Source organism: Pelophylax lessonae (genome assembly GCF_965119305.1).
Source record: "Pelophylax lessonae genome assembly, chromosome: 4".
Classification (NCBI taxonomy): Eukaryota; Metazoa; Chordata; class Amphibia; order Anura; family Ranidae; genus Pelophylax; species Pelophylax lessonae.
In genome coordinates, this window is record NC_138771.1 from 425,842,055 (window position 1) to 425,858,843 (window position 16,789).

At 44.3% G+C, this 16,789-nt stretch overlaps 1 protein-coding gene across 1 annotated transcript in view; it reads left to right on the forward strand.

Annotated features, from left to right (window-relative positions):
* The first annotated feature begins 7,346 nt into the window (after nucleotides 1–7,346).
* WDR55 (WD repeat domain 55) overlaps nucleotides 7,347–16,789 on the forward strand; it is a 28,457-nt gene continuing 19,014 nt past the window's right edge. Inside the window, exons 1-4 of the mRNA XM_082256910.1 lie at nucleotides 7,347–7,387; nucleotides 11,155–11,205; nucleotides 15,104–15,261; nucleotides 16,300–16,400. Of these exons, the coding sequence (XP_082113036.1) occupies nucleotides 7,370–7,387; nucleotides 11,155–11,205; nucleotides 15,104–15,261; nucleotides 16,300–16,400 (328 nt within the window). The 5' untranslated portion in view covers nucleotides 7,347–7,369. The remainder of the gene's footprint in view (nucleotides 7,388–11,154; nucleotides 11,206–15,103; nucleotides 15,262–16,299; nucleotides 16,401–16,789) is intronic.

A 16,789-nucleotide genomic window follows, 5' to 3' on the forward strand; every position in this document is an offset into this window, starting at 1 on the left:
CAGTTGCCAAAAAAAGGGAAATAGAAATGAGGAGGAGGAGAGAGACCTAAACAGCCCAAATACATGTATGTATGTATGTAGGTGTGTATATATGTGAATTGATAAAATTCTCTCTTCAAGTTTGCTAGTCATTATTTAGAATGTTTAGATACAGGAATACATACATATATATACAATTACATGAGAGAGCGAGAGAGAAATATATATTTAGGGAAACAATTGAAACACACCTTTTGGGATTTGGGAAGTGAGATTGTGAAGATTGAACAGATATGTAAGCCAACAATTTGACTCATCACTCATGAACATCCCTAATTTTGGCGTGGCAATTATATCAGGCGTTCTTATGGGCGTTTTTGCTGGCATTTTCCCAGGCGTTTTGACATGCATTTTTTGGGCAGGCATTGTTATATGAAATCACCTAAAAAAGCCCCAAAAACAGACCACGAACACCTACATGTGAACGTAGCCCGTTTGGGGGCGTTTGAGGGGGATTTGTACAGCTCAAGGATCAACTCCCAAAACAGCCAAAAAATCCAATCCTATTCAGTTCAATGGCCCCTGTTCCCATGTGAGCATTTTGACGGCATGAGGAAAACACCCAACGCTCACTGAGAAATAGCACAATGATTAGGGAGTCTGCCTTCCTGCTGTAGGTTTGTAAGTTCGAATCCAGAAGGAGCCCTCTGTATGGGCAACACTTTTATATCTCCAAACCTCCAAATGTTCACATCATTAATTTTGTTTATGTTTGAAAAAGGCATGTGAATCAGCAAACTTTTAATCTAAAGACATGAACAAAATACAAAAGATGCCACATAAAGTCAATATGTAGCAATATTGTGAGCTAAAGCTATATTTGTTTGTTGGGCATACTTTGCTAATTAGCCAAGTATGGGGATATATATATATACCTTCAGTTAAATGTGTAGTAAAATGGTAACACTTGGCCATACCCATATGGAAGAAAAGGTAGTATTTGCAATATATTTAGAAAAACATTCTTTTGAAACACATAAAATATTGTCAAAATTGTGACATTTCCTTGATATGTGTGAAATGCTAATAATCTTTCTTTGAAATATGTTTTACATCTATTTTTGTTCTATCTGACGACCCGTTCCCCAATGTAATATTTTGTGGGTTTTTTCAGATAATGTGGAGGTTCTATATAAACACTGTAGATTTCACTGTTATGATTTCTGAGTTAGCAGGAAAGGTGTATGGAATGTGATGGTGTTTACTAAGGGATCCCTTGTTGGAAGTGTGCATGTTTTTCCAATTCCGCCGTTTTTTTCCATTTTCTATGGCCGAGACAGCGGATTGTCAATCGGTATTCAAAAAAAAAAATTGCCCAAAATCGCGCTGGCGGAATTTTTTGAGCCTATTTGGCGTTGCGCATGCGCACATTCGCGCGTTCGCAGCTCGGGGCTGGAGGAGCTTTTTAACCTTTCTACACTTTCGCAGATATCTCTCTTTCTAAGTCAGTTTTTGACATTTTTTAAAAGCCAGTCATCTCCAAATTGTCTTCCACACCTTCCACAGTGATTTGGGATTTTTGGGGGTACAGGGGAAAATTTGGCAAAACTTTAGTCGAGCTTTTAGCTGGCGTGTTTTTAAGTCGCGCTCTGACCTTGTTGCATCTTAATGAATCTCACACTAGGCGCTATTTTCCGCCCGCCGTTCTCTGAATACCAATTCTGACGTACGAATTCGCAAAAAACCCTCCAAAACGCCAATTCGCTGTACTATGAATCAGGCCCTAAGTGACACTTTTTGGGGACCACTGACACCAATAGTGATCAGTGCTAAAAAAAATGCACTGTCACTGTATAAATGACACTGGCAGTGAAGAGGTTTACATCATGGGCGATCAAAGGGTTAAGTGTGCTCCTAGGGAGTGTTTTCTAACTGTGGGGGGAATGGATGCACTAGAGGAAAACAGAGATCTATGTTTCTGCTTACCAGAAACACAAGATCTCCATTTTCCTCTGTGACAGAACAGTAGTCTGCCTTGTTTACATAGGCAGACAGCCGCTCTGCCTCTCCTCGGAAAGATTGGCGGATCCCGGGGGCCATTGCAGCCGCTGGACCCGCTGATTGGCTCCAGCTGTATCCAATCACAGCAGGAGCAAGGCTCCAGTGGCGCGTGCACCCCAGATCTCGTGCACAAAGTCACATACATGTATGTGATTTTGTGCAGCCAGCCCGCCCTGCCACAGGATATATATGCGGCAGGCAGTCCAGAAGTGGTTAAAGAGGTGTATCATAACTAACCGACACACACAGTCAACCAGGTATTGGGGAATGTTAACATCAAAATGGAGTGCAGTAATGTGAAGGCACGTGGTTACATGGAGTAATGGAAATGTAACCTGTTATAGGTGGCTTGGCCTCTAGCAGCGAGGGAGATGTTGTTGGCACTCCTTCTGCCAGCGTTCTGTCTCCCACAGCAACGAGAGTGGATTGCACCGCAGAGGTTTCCCATCCTGTACAGAGGTATGGAAGTTCAAGAGTTGAGTTGAGTGCATGTGTGGGGCCCACTACTGGGATTTGCAGTGGAAAACACTGGACAGGTGGTTGTGGACATTGGCTCAGCATGTCCCTCCAAAATGCAAGTTACTGTAAAGGTGTTCATTGTCACAGGGAAGTGCCAGTGTGCATGGTGTACATTCATCTCTAAGAGTAGAGGTCCCCCTTAAGATTGAGTATTCCCCCACGGCAGCCTCAGCTTTTGACCCAGGGCATTGATGATAACTGCACAAAGTAGAGGTACCCCAAATGTGTGTGTGTAACCTGACCCTGTAACAGTGTCTAACGTGGCCCAGAAGAACCCATGCGGGATAGGCCTTCCATGTGACCCAGTACTCGGCACCCAACAAGTTAATGAGAAAACATGGAGGATGTGGCAACCAAACACCTGCCCCCTTACACCCTCGCGGATTAATTAATTGACATAAAGTTATGGCCCCACTCTTATAAATAATAATAATAATAAACTTTCCTATGTCACCACACAGATTATCAGACCTCCTTCTGCCCCTTGGGGTCTCTTGGACTTGAGAGACTTATTCTAGCTACTGTGGCTAGTTTGGTCTCAACAGCTGTAGTCCAACAGTTATGCATGGTATCTATCAGGTCTACCATTCTGGTCCCTCCCCACAGGGACCTTCTGGTCTTCATGGTCAGCTAAGACCTGTACGTACTGATTACCATCCTCCCTGGGCTTTGATTCTTTAGCCTTGCCCGTGTATCTCGGTTTTCTCCAGAGAATTTTTCCTTCTATTCCCTTGCCTTATCATTGAATATTCCCATGTACCTTACCCCATCTGGTCATGCTGACACTGTGGGGTGGAACCTTGGTTCTCTAGATGGTTTCAGAAACCACTGTGACACTCCTTGGAAGTACTTCAGACCTAAGTCATCCTCCAAATTCTTCCCTGGTAGCTATCATCTTGGCTTCCCTGGCAGCAATCAAACCTAAGGTCAGTTGAGGCTTATGCCTCGTACACACGTGCAGATCGTCGGCCGAACGATCGGCCGTCTTTTGTCCCCGGGCTGTCGTGTCTGTTGAAAAGTGCAAAAGACTGCACAAGAATTTTGTCCGCCGACTACAGCCGACTGCAGAAGTGATGTCATGTGATGGTTAACTTTCCCTGTGTTTTTTCTTTTCTGAGCATGCCCAGTCTTGCAAATCTGCTGTCTGTCGGCCGAATTCTGTACTGACTGGCGAACAATCGGCCGCTCTGGTGTCGGCATACAAAAATTTTAATGCTTGCACGACAGATTCTTTTCGGCCGAAAGTGCGCTGTCGGCTGTCGGAAGCATCATACTAACAAGCCGAAAATCGGCCAATCGGTCGTCGGCCGAATCTTTTCTGCACGTGTGTATGGGGCATTAGGACCTTCTTCGATTTAGGGCATTTCTGGTCTTCCTGCTACCAGGACATATTTCACAAATTTCTTTGTCCAATCCCAGTTCTTAGAGCAGGGCTCTTTCTATTTGTTGACTACTGTTTTCCCTGTAGTGAGTTCGTTTTTCATTCCACCCTTCTGGATCAGAACTTCTCCAGTGCCAGCTTTAGGTGTTGATCTTTCTGGCAGCTCTTAAACTGCAGGCTGTCGGCAGTTATCTTGCTCATGTTAGACCTGTTAGTGGTTGTTTGTTGTTGCATATCCCTCAGTTGAACTGCTTTTGGGTGCCCTGAAGGTGAAAGACATCCTGTGTCTCTCAGTGGATGATTAACAAAATAGTATTTTTTGTATTCACTGAGTTCATTGAGGTACAAAGGTCCCACCCCTCGGCAGGGCTGCTGTTAGAAATCGCGGGGCCCCGTACAGATTACCTGGCAGGGCCCCCCCAAGAAAATATTAAAGATATATTTAGCTAAAATTACAACAAAATCACTATTATCAGACACAAATATAACATAACTCGCATAATTCCTGCTAAATCTAAAAAAAAAAACGATGTTAAATAAAAAAGAAGATGAGATGAGAAAAATATACAGGCTGGGCAGTTGGAGCTCAGTGATCAGAGAGACAGAGAGAGAGAAACAAAGTTACAATTTACAAATAAACTCCTGAGCAGAGATAAGTGCTGGGAGGGGGGGGGGCACACAAGGGAGGGGGATTAGTGAGGGACAACTCTCTCTTTCTCAACAGATAAAAGCTGATAGCAGGGAGAGGGACAGATCAGATTCAGGTGCTGGAGGAGGATTTCTGTATTTGTTGTCCATCACTAATCCCCCTCTCTGTGTGGGCCCCCCTGTGTGCTCGGGCCCCCTACAAGAGGGCTGGTGGTCAGGGCCGGTGCTACCACTAGGCGAACTAGGCAGCCGCCTAGGGTGTACTGCCACCTAGGGCGCAGCCATGGCCAGTGCCACATTTTTCTCCTGTCACCTCCTTATCCCCGGTGGATGTCACCTCTAGAGAGGGGGGCAGTGTGTACAGGAAGGGGGGTGTAGGGTTAAAGGGGGGCAGTGTATATAGGAAGATAGGAAGGGGGGTGTAGGGTTAAAAGGGGTGTAGCAATAAAGGGGGGCAGTGTGGGCAGGAAGTGGATGTAGCATTAAAGGAGGGCAGTGTGTTCAGGAAGGGAGATGTAGGGTTAAAGGAGGGCAGTGTGTACAGGAAGGGGAGTGTAGGGTTAAAAGGGGGCATTATGTGTAGGAAAGGGGGCAATATGTACAGTTTTTTTTTTGGAGGGGGTGCGCAAGTAGCTGGTCTTGCCTAGGGTGCAAAATAGTCTAGCACCGGCCCTGCTGGTGGTCCCCCCATATCAGTGGCCCTGCCCCTCGGTGTTAATAGTTAGGCTCCTGGTACTACTTGCTGCAACACTAGGGTATGTTAGTAGTATGAGGGGTTATCCTGGGCTGGCATACAATTTTTTTGTTTGCTATTGTTCAATCCTGTAGGTAGCCCGCAATTCCAAATTGCACTGCAATAGTGGCAAAACACACCACACGTGTTTGGGTGGCATTAATTTTAAATGGCACCTCAAATGCGGTGCAGTTTTGCTGCAATAAATGTCATGGCCATCACATTACATGAAGCTTCTCTACCAAGACTTTCTGTGTCCCTCAACAGGCCCCCCAAGAAAAGAATTGTAGAGTATCCGCACAAAAATTCCAGAATTCCAGACACAGGAGCTAAATACCTAGTGTGCATAAGGCCTTCACATATCCCTTTCTGTGGTGAACCTTAGCACTCAGTGTGTTCCATGGTCTGTTATGTGTAGGGTTGCCACCTTACACCTTTAAATGCCAAAACTAAATATAAACCTGATGGGGGGGGGGGGGTCTCATATCCAACACTACAAGAAACTACCTTTCCTTTTCAATCTGCAGCTCTTGTAATTTTCTGTAAATGCAATGCAATATGGCTACCTGGAGGTGTTCTGTAAACAGAATGTGTACTGACCACACCCCAAAAACATAATTTCCTGCTTGTGTGATTGGCTCACCAATTTTCCCAGAAGTCTGTTTAAGATACAAGTCAGATTTCTGCCATCCCCTGCAACTAAAATGTCATTTTTAGTGAGATAGTCCCAATAGGAACACGTCTAAATGGATGCAGACCCAGCAGCTTTCCTCATTAGAGCTCTGCAGCTGCCACAGCTGCTAGATAATTATGAAACCACTCTCATTTGACCCACTCAGCACAGAGGAACAAACAATGACTTCTTCAGAATAACAAAAGGTAGGAATCTGCAACAAAGTTTGTTAAAATCCTTGTTATATACAGAGATCACCCAGAGGGAAATGTTTTTTCTCAACAAAAGTGGAGTTATGCTTTAACCACTTGCCGACCGCCGCAAGTACATATACTGCGGCGGTCAGCCCCTCACAGGCAAAGTGACGTATGGGTACGTCACTAGCCTGTGAGGCTCTGGGGAGTGGGCGCGCTCCCGCTCCTGCGCGGTCACGGACCCCCCTGCGCATGTGATTGGCGGACCCGATGTCCGCCGGTCACTCGGCGATCGCCAGTGCAGAGGGAGAAAGGCAGGCGGCTGATGTAAACAAGCCGTCTGTCATTCTCCCCTGTGTAGAAACAGTGATCATACGGTTCTACTATGTAGGACCGTTGATCACTGTTCCTACAGCTCAAGCCACAGCCAGTCACAGTTAGAATCACACCTCTAGGGACACACATAACCCTTCCCTCTCAAAAAAAGTTAACCCCTTCATTACCAGTGTCATTTTACATTGTCGCTCTTTTTTTGTTTATAGCGCATGATCAAAAAATCGCACAGGTGATCAAATGCCACCAAAAGAAAGCTCTGTTTGTGGGAAAAAAAGGACGTCAAATTCGTTTAGGTACAGTGTCGCACGACTGCGCAATTGTCCGTTGAAGTCACGCAGTGCCGAATCGCAAAATACCCCCTGGTCAGGAAGGGGGTAAAATCTTCCGGGGCTTAAGTGGTTAAGGGATGGGGTGGCCACTCTAGTTACAGTATGTGAGATATTTCTGGTCTACCTTTAGGTGATACTGTGATAATATTATTCGAACTGACATCACTACAATCCTATCTAAAGTTGAAAACTTAGTAGAATTGTATAAACGCTGTAATGCTGCAAAATATTTTGTAGCAAAAAAAAAAAAACTCCAAGCACTAGTGTGTCCAAGCGTTTCCTGAACAATATTGGCCCTAATCGTATACCGCAAGGTCTTTGCAGTGTACCCGAACAAATGTTAAAACTAAAACAAAAACGATGTTCCTGCGTTACTAAATAGCCTTGTTTATGCACACTTTACAAAACACAAGCCTCATTTTTGGACACGTAATAGTCTTGGATACAAAGGTGTCGATCGGGTGCAGTTTCCTGCGTTCTACAGAGCTGCCAGGACCTTTGTGTCTCTCGGTGAAGATGGCGGCGCCCATGGAGGTAAGCGTGTTTGCTGTGTGTGATCATTGTTATGGTATTTAGCGGGCAGACGAAGCTCTAATGTGAAATAAATCATTGATGTGATATGTGTTCTTTAGATTCCTGCCCAGTCATGCTGTACAATGCCCGTGTGCCGCTCACACGTTATTCTACCCGGGTACACAGTTACAGAGCTCAAAACTGGTCTGTTATCTGGACCCCAGATCGCTTTGTTTCCTGTTATCTTCACTCTTCTTTTAGTTCTAAATGCAGTCCTAAGAAGCTGAATTTACTTTTCTTTTTTAATTCTAGAAACAAGGTTTTTTTTTTTTAATTATGATTCCATGTAATCTAGAAACGAATATGCCGGTGATTTATGAAACCCTGTATAGGAAAAGGATCTTGTTTACAAAGGCAACCCTGCAAAAGATGAGAGTAACGGCCCATTTGCTCCAGCCAGGTCTGCTGTGATGCGTTTAACGCATGCGATTTATGTCATGCTACTGCAGTACGATTTACCACATGCTATGTTGTGCTGCAACTAAGGTTTGCTTGGAAGGTGCACTAGGGATCCATTCAGAATGAAGTCTGTAGACAAAAGTGACACTTCCCGCAATGTAGATCTTCTGTGTCCCTTGTTGCACTCAGTTGTTCTTCCTACTGATTTGCCATTTGCAGTGGATCACGTTTGTCAGCAGCAGCTGGTGCGCAATCAGAAGAAGATATGTCGCCTCCCCCATGCCTGATTTCACACTGAAAACCCTCCTCAATGCGCTGCATTAGATGCAGTTGTGGTGCTGCTCTATGGGGCGGCTGTGGCAAGTATAGATGGGCCCAGGCGTGTTCAGATCCTAGTCCCAAGTTCCAACCCACCTGAGCAATCCCACAGCTGTCACTGCACAACGCCAATCCTAGGCAGTGAGGCGTTTCCTGACCCACAGCTGCACATACGCCCTGACTAGGCTGCTCGTGATTGGCGGTGTACAGTGACGGCGTTCTGCCGAAATAGCCTACCTGTCAAAATCCCCAACCACGTCACTGCGCAGATCTCGGAGGTCGGGGAAAATTATTGAACACCGCCATGTTGGTATGCCTAAAATATTTCTGATTCCCCGTCCTATTGGTAAACTCAGGTAAACAGCAGTCACTCACTGGAATTTTGTTATAACATGGCAGCCTGTCAGCAAAGACCCTTTCATAGAACTATGAAGGAAGATCAGCTGCTCCCGAGTTTACAAATAGGAGAGGAAAACCAGAAATGTTTTGGGTGTACCAATGTGGCGGTACACCTAAAACATTTCTGATTCCTCGTCCGATTGGTTATCTTGGGAGCAGCTGCTCTTCATCTATAGTTCTATGAAAGGGTCTTTGCTGACAGGCTGCCATGTTATAATAACATTCTAGTAAGTGGCCGCTGTTTACTGGAGTTTACCAATAGGACTGGGAATCAGAAATGTTTTAGGTGTACCAACATGGAGGTATCCTACAATTTTCCTCAACCTGTAACAATCTGCGAATGCACGTGGTGACCCAGCCGTTCCGGAAGTGATGTGGTTGGAGATTTTGACAAGTTGGCTATTTTGACAGAACAACGGCTTCCTGGTGGGATTGCTCAGGTGAGTTGGGACTAGGATCTGAACATGCCTAAGCCCATCCCTAGTGGCAGGTTGTATGGCTATATGCCTGGTTTTGACCTGAGGTGAGTTAAAAACTTTCCTTAACTGCCTGGTTTTGTTGCCTGAAATTGCCAATGTGAAAGGGGCCCAAATGGTGCCCCTTTTTCACATCCTAAACTTTGAGGAATGCAAATGTGGGTCAGTGGCATTAGTGGAGCTACCGCCTTGAGCACCCTAGATGGCTGCTATGTGGCCTGGACCTGAAGGATTGGGCAGGGCTCCAGGGATGAGGAGAGGGTTTCTGTACAGTCAGTCCCCATGCAGACCTCCATAGATGCGGCCCCCCAGAAGCTATGTCAACTCAGCTTATAAACATGTGAGCTAGCAGAGGAAGAGTTCCACAACTTGCTTACTCTGTCTGGCTCTGCATTAGATGATGTTCTCAGTGCCCTGCCAAAGAAACAAGTAGTGTACCAGCTCTTTCACTAGTGATAGCTGTGATTAGCTGACCTGTCACTGCATCTGAATGGCCATGCTGATAGAGATCTAAATGTAGAAAAATGTAACTACTGAGGATCCTACCACTCCTCACCCCTTGAGATGGATGTTACTGCATCTCGTTCATTTGGAGAGGCGAACAGAAAAGGGTAAGTCTCACTCTAAGCAACTGCAAGTTATTTCTACTAGGGCTTATTCGCACTGTTGCGCTACATTAGTGCATGTCTGTTGTTATGCATCATTCAGAGCACTAATGTGCATTGCCTTAAGGCAGGGGTGCTCAACCGGAGCCCTCTGATGTGCCTGCGACCTCCTGCTCTGGGATGGCGGTTCAGCAAGCCCAGATCGCAGATTACCAACCCGCCTTCCCAGAGCATCGGTGTTGACAATTGAACCTGCGGTAGAGGAAGAATGCGGCTACAGTAGAAAGCAGAGCTAATGCATCCGGTAAAGTGCAGGCTCCTGTCACAGGCGGAGTGATGTCAAATGCACTCCGCCTGGGACAGCAACAGTCGGAGATATCTGCTGGATTCCTGAGTAAGGTCAGTTTTTATTTAAAATCAAATAGCAATGGGTATATCTGTTCCCTGCACTGGCTACTCTGGGCTGCTTTCAAACTGATCCGCAGGGGCAGTGCACTGAGCCATAGACTTCTGTTATTACTGGCAGGTTTGGTGCGCTTTCTGAAAGTGTACCCAAACTCCCGAATGCAGGAGTTTTGGTGTGCTTTCAGAAAGTGTATCACACCTGCAGGATATAATAGAAGTCTATGGCAAAGGGCAGCTAACACTCAGGAAAGCCATTGGTCCAATTGGGTCCGCCTGTTTGTTTTTCAGGTGGACCAAATCGGACCCTCTATTCACCTCTATGGAGCAGCAGATGTAAACGGACTTGTGTCAATCCAATCCACTAAAAAAAAAAAAAAAAAAACAGTAGGGGATCTGTCCCCTTCAGTCTGGGCAGATCGAAGGGCCAATAGAGTAGAGAAGGCTGTGTCCATACTCATTCTGCATATACGGATGAGAAACAGACCTGTCATCAGCCCGCTCTGCACATTGTGGCTCACAACCTGTTACAAAATCTCTAAAGTGCCCCTCCCTCTCCAAAAGGTTGGGCACCCTTGCCTTTAATCTTCTTATTCATTATAATGGGCTGTGGAATGCAGCAGAAAAGGTGCATGTACTGTTTTTTGATTGCACATTACTGCATTATCATGCATTGTGGTGCACAGCTATGCAGATCTGCTGGCAGAGTGCATTGAGGTGCCTTTCAGAATGTTTGTAATATAGAACAGTTCCATACCTTTTTTCACTTATTCATGTGATTTACTGTCAGCTGTGTGTCAGTAAAAGCTTTTCTGAGGCTGATGGGAGGCAACTCTCTCCCCCCTTGACAAGAAATAGCACACTGGAAACTGGCTGGTCACAGCACGGCTCAGTGAATTTAGCCCTGTTATCCAAGCTAGTGGAGATCACTGTAGTAGTGGTGCCTACTACAGTAATTTCCAGCTTCCATCGGAGTTCCTACAGGTATGGCACATTCATTCTTACATTGGTTTAAGCTGGACCAACATAACTGTAAAAATTGCCAAATCTGGAATTCAGTTTTAGCTGTTTTCTCAATAAGAATGTATTATTGGCTGTACTGATAGTAATAATTATTATTTTATTGTAGGCTGCACCACTTAACAAAGAAGAAGAGGAAAACGAAGAGCAAGGTCAACAGGTTATAATACATTTTGGTTTTCTGTAAAAAGACCAGTACTATTTTTCTATAAGAAACAGTAAACATTAAAAAGATTTCTTGTTTGGAGAATGCTGTAAAAAACTAAATTAAATCCCAACTGCAATTTCAGTTTAAAGCAGAACTCAACCCTCCTATTCCTAACTGAAGAAAGGATTTGCAGTTGGCGAGAAGGAACATAAGCACATTAGTAGCTCTGAGAGTTGCACATCAAGTGGTTACCTGCGGCAAAAAAAAAATGACAATCTCTGGATGCAATCCAGGCAAGCCATTTGTCCCAAACACAGACAGATTGTGTCCAGTTCGTAACTGTCTCAAAACCAAGAAAAATGGACCGCACTCAAGGAGTAGATGAAATCAGAACTGTCCTTTATTCCTCATGAATACATCCGTACAGACAGTGCATCAAAAACCACACTGTTATGGTTATGAGTAAGCGATCCTCTGTATCGTGAAACGCGTAAACCTATTGCATTTCTTTGATGCACTGTCTGTACGGATGTATTCATGAGGAATAAAGGACAGTTCTGATTTCATCTACTCCTGAGTGCGGTCCATTTTTCTTGGTTTTGAGACATTTTCTGGATGGTGGATCTGACCTGCACCGGAGTGCTTTGTCTCACCTGAGCGGCTACCCTCTTCAGCCTGTACATTTCTCCAGTTCGTAACTGTTGTGGATGCATGTGAAGATCAACAGAGAGTTGTGGCTCCTGTCAGCATATCATATCAGGCTGTGCGACCTCAGCTGTCTAGGACCACCTGTGATTTCAGCCACAAAAATCTGCAGATTCTTGCCACAGAAAAGTCTGTCTTCTTCCAGCATGTTGCAGAGAAGGACCCTTGTAATCTGTGTGGAAGCAGTGGTCTCTCCGTAAAGGTCCAATACACCACATACCATGTGTAGTAGCTTTGGCTCTGCAATCAGCAAAGCTTGTTTTCCCAGGCAATATAAGAGCTCTAGGAGCAAGGGCCTCTCTCTACCGAATTCTGACAGGGGACAGGCTTATACACTCAGGATGTGGCTGTTTTTTTTAAGGAAAATTAACTTTAAGACTTTGAATACCTTTTGTGTTGATGCACCTAAAAATGTGCTTTTCACCAAGTCTAGGATGAGATCTATTTGAAGTAAAAAAAAAAAACTGTTTCAAATGCTATTACCTGCAAATGATTGGCCCGGGATGCAGACAGTCTGCATCTAGGGCTTATCATTTGGAGGTAAGTGCTCCATGAGCTGTCAACCTCCCATTGCTTTCTGACCGCTAATTGCGGGGAACCCCTACTGGGATAAATTGGGCCTTAGTTGAAATCAGCTAAATATATTTTAACTGGCTGAGTGAAACCTCTATCCAGTAATGGGAGAGCACAGCGAAGAAGCTGCACACTGCAGATAATGTCTCTCAAGTTATTATCCACTCTTCCTGTTCTGAACAGTAAACCAGCTAGATGATGGTGCACATGGGGAAACGTGGAGTACTAGATCTCACCAGCAAGAGTTAGAAGGAAGGATTGAGCCAGAATTAAAAGGACCATGGATTAGATCCCAGAGAATAATGGATGATGTGTCTTTTAATGGGCAACTTCTGCTGAGTATTTTGAACTACTAATTCATACACAGGTTGCTAACACTCGTTGGTATATAGATGCATGATTAACTCCATAATTAGCAGGAACTTTGCAAGTCACACTCTAGGCCACACAGTGGCTAAGTGGTTAGCATTTTTGCCTGGCAGCACTAGGGTCATTTGTTTGAATCCCAACTTCTGTCCTACCTGCATGGAGTTTGCATGCTCTCCCTGTGCCTATGTGGGTTTCCTCCATGTACTCAAGTTCCCTCCCACACTCCAAAGACATGCTGGTGGGGTAATTAGCTTGTGTACAAATTGGCGCTAGTATGTGTATTTTTGAATGTATATTAGGGACTTGAGATTGTAAGCTCCTTAAAGTGGAGTTCCACCCTCAAAAATAACTTTTCCCCATCCGCTTGCTCTAAATTACCTGAAAAAGAATTGGATGATTACATTTTTTTTTTTTTGATTTACTTACCTTGTTTTTAAAGAAAATATACTTACCTTCCTTCCTCTTCCTCCCTCTGTGGACACGGCCGCCGCCGTCACTTCCTGCTTGCATTGACTCCTGGGAGATGAGCATCATCGATCCCTGGAGTCAATGCGCCTGCATCGGTGTCCCTCGTCACTTCCGGGGCAGGTGCGTCATTCCCTGCTAAACAGCTTCTGGGCATGCCCAGAAGCAGTGCAGGGATGACATGCCTGCCCCAGAAGTAACGGGCAGGGCCAGTGCAGGGCATTCTGGGACTCAGACTTCACCGAAGAGGATGCTCCGGCTTCAGCTGCCCATACCTGAGATGGCAGCGCTGGACAAGACATTTTCAAGGTAAGTATTTCTTCTAAAAGGTAAGTGAAACGGGACAGTTCAAAGGCTATTTTTGCTTAAATGCACTAGCCCTGACTGTCCTGGGGGTATTTTTATCTAAAAATTTCTTTTCAGGCTGGAACTCCGCTTTAAGGATAAGAACTGATGTGAATGTACAATATACACTGATCAGCCATAACATTATAACCACTGACAAGTAAAGGGAATATCTCGTTACAATGGCATCTGAAAATTGGTGGGATATATTAGGCAGCAAGTGAACATGTTGTCCGTGAACTTGATGTAAGAGCAGAAAAAAATGGGCATCGTAGTTTGTTGTGTATGGGGCTTGTCCACAGCCAAAAGCTTCTACAATGGTCACATGAACATCAGAACTGGACTACGGAGCAATAGAAGAAGGTGGCCTGGTGGAGAAGAAGGTGGATGGCACCAGGATGCGGTATAAGCAGACAAGTCGGCAGAGGCAGTGCGATGCTTCGGGTAATGTTCTTCTGGGAAACCTTGGGTTCTGCCAATCATGTGCATGTTACTTTGGTGTCCATGCCTCAATGGATCAGGGATGTTTTAGCAAAAGGGGGCAACACTCAATATTAGGTGGGTAGTCCTAATGTTATGGCTGATTTATTGCTGTATATGTAGAGAGATATATCAAATTGTTGGTGGTATGTAAGTACATATAATAAATAAGTCATTACTGAATACTCAAGTCCAGTTTGTGAGTTTATACACACTTTTACAGTCTATGCATATACTCTTTTTTTTTTTCAGGGCTTTTTTTTCCTTAGAGAATAGGTGCAGGTATCCCCCCCCCCCCCTCCTTCCAAGTCACCCCGTGTCTCAACCCCCTACCTACCTCCAAGCACCATCCCCGATCCCCTGCAGCCAGCCACAATAGATCTCCCCCAATCAACAAAAGATACCCCCAACAGCAATAGACCCCCGAAAGCAAAATACCCCCCAGTAGCATAAGACCCCCACCAGTGACAATAGATCTCCCAGCAGCCAGCATCAATAGATCCTCCAGCAGCAAGCAACGATAAACCCCTCCCTTAGCAGTAAATTGCTCCCAGCAACATAAGACCCACCAGCAACAATAGATCCCCTCCAGCAACGAAAGACCCCCAGTGACAATAGATCCCCAAGCAGCCAACAACAATAGACTTCCCAGAACACTCCACCATCCCTTTCCATTACATACATAAAGTGTTAGAGGTGCCCTGAGTTCCCGCTGAAAAAAAGCCCTGCTCTTATTAAAGGTACATGCCTGGTAAAATTGCAAATATAACTTAAGATTCATGCAGGTAGCATAGCTCATTCCAACATTGCACTCCACTCTCTTTTGTCTGGAATCTAGAACATCTCTCTAGTGATGCTGGAACATCCCTGTTAGGGATCACTAAATCTGTTCTTTATATGTATCAGAATTTGTCAACGTATGAACCTAGAAAGGGCAGAATCAATAAACAAGATGTAATATCACATTCTGCAGGATGAGACTGAAGAGTTGGATGATATTCCAGGCCCTGCGGAACCAAGGGTGAAGGACACACCAGGAGACATAACATTTGAGGCTGCTGTCAACACAATTGCCTTTCACCCTACCCGGGACATCCTTGCTGCAGGAGATGTAGACGGAGATGTTTTTGTGTAAGTGTTCATTCCTTTTAAAGAGCTATTGTTTGCTTTTATTTTGTTCTTGCTTCTCTTCAAATGTTATTACTTTGCTTAAAGAAGAGATCAAAAGTGCTAACAAAAGATTATAGACAGATTTACTGTTACACATAAGTCAAATAATTCTCTCCTGTTGCTATATATTATGCAAATACGGTAGGAAAAAGCCCTTTTAAATAGATAGCACAGTGTGGCGGTAAATACCTCTTGCTTCGAGGAATGGAATTATGCTTCATTTCTTGCCATCAATCCAACTTTAAACACTAAAGTGAGCCCAACATACAGTATCTTATTTGAACACATTACAAAGCCAGCTTCTTGAAAAGTTATAAATGACATAATTTGGTATTTCCAAAGATATTATGGAGTCCTTTCCTCAGCGGTGGTGTGCCGAGACAGAGCAGCAGCTACATAAATGGAAATATGGTAGTATCCAATAGCAAATGACTGTTATTTGTATGCATATATGGATATAAAAATGGATGAAATTTTCCCCAATGGAAATGATTTTGGCCTTTCAAGCTGCTGATGCCACTTAATGTAAACCAAAAAGAATCCTAGTAATACAAAAAAGAACAAACTAGTATGCTACAGTTTATTCATTTAGGGCCCCTTTCACACTTGTACGACCTGAAAGTTGCGCGACTTTGACGCGACTCGAAGCAATGCCTGTGTAATCTTGAGGTCTATGGACCTCAAGTCGCATTAAAGTTGGACCAAAGTAGTGCAGGGACTACTTTGAAGTCGCTGCGACTTTAAGTCACACAGTTATGAATGGTACTTTTTGGAAGTCATGGGGAATGACTTTTCATGCGACTTTGCAGTCCAAAGTCACACAATTGTGAAAGGGGCCTAAGACCTTCATTGCAATATCGGCAGTGATCAAATACACTTTGCTATTTAAATCGTTCATAAACTACTAATGTAATATTGCCCATATAAATCCTTACAGTAGGGTACTTCCATGTCTTCTGATGGAGTATACATGCTGTTATTAATAGTTTGTTGTTTCAGGTATTCATATTCCTGTGTAGAAGATGGAAACAAAGAACTATGGTCATCTGGACATCACCTCAAGTCGTGTCGAGATTCAGCATTTTCCAATGATGGCCAACGTAAGCATTTCTTTTCTCAAGTCTTAAACATGCACACTAGAATTTGTTTTTTTTGTTCATTATTATTATTGTGATTGCTACTGGAATTTCAAAGTGACCTTAACAAATTCATTTCAATATGCAATGTATAAATTGTGCCTTAGGGCCGATTCACATTTGTGCGAGTGCGGTGATCGCATGTAATTCGGAGCGCACTGCTCCTTCATTACATGCGATCGGATGTGCGGATGCGAATTCAGCCATACACTTTGTATGGCTGAATTTGCACTGTATCCGCACCAAACACGCACATGACCCTTTTTTTCAGCCGAATCAGGATCAGATCGCACAGTGGTTCACACTTGTGCGATCCGATTCTGTGCGAACTGTCAGATCGCACTGCGATATGC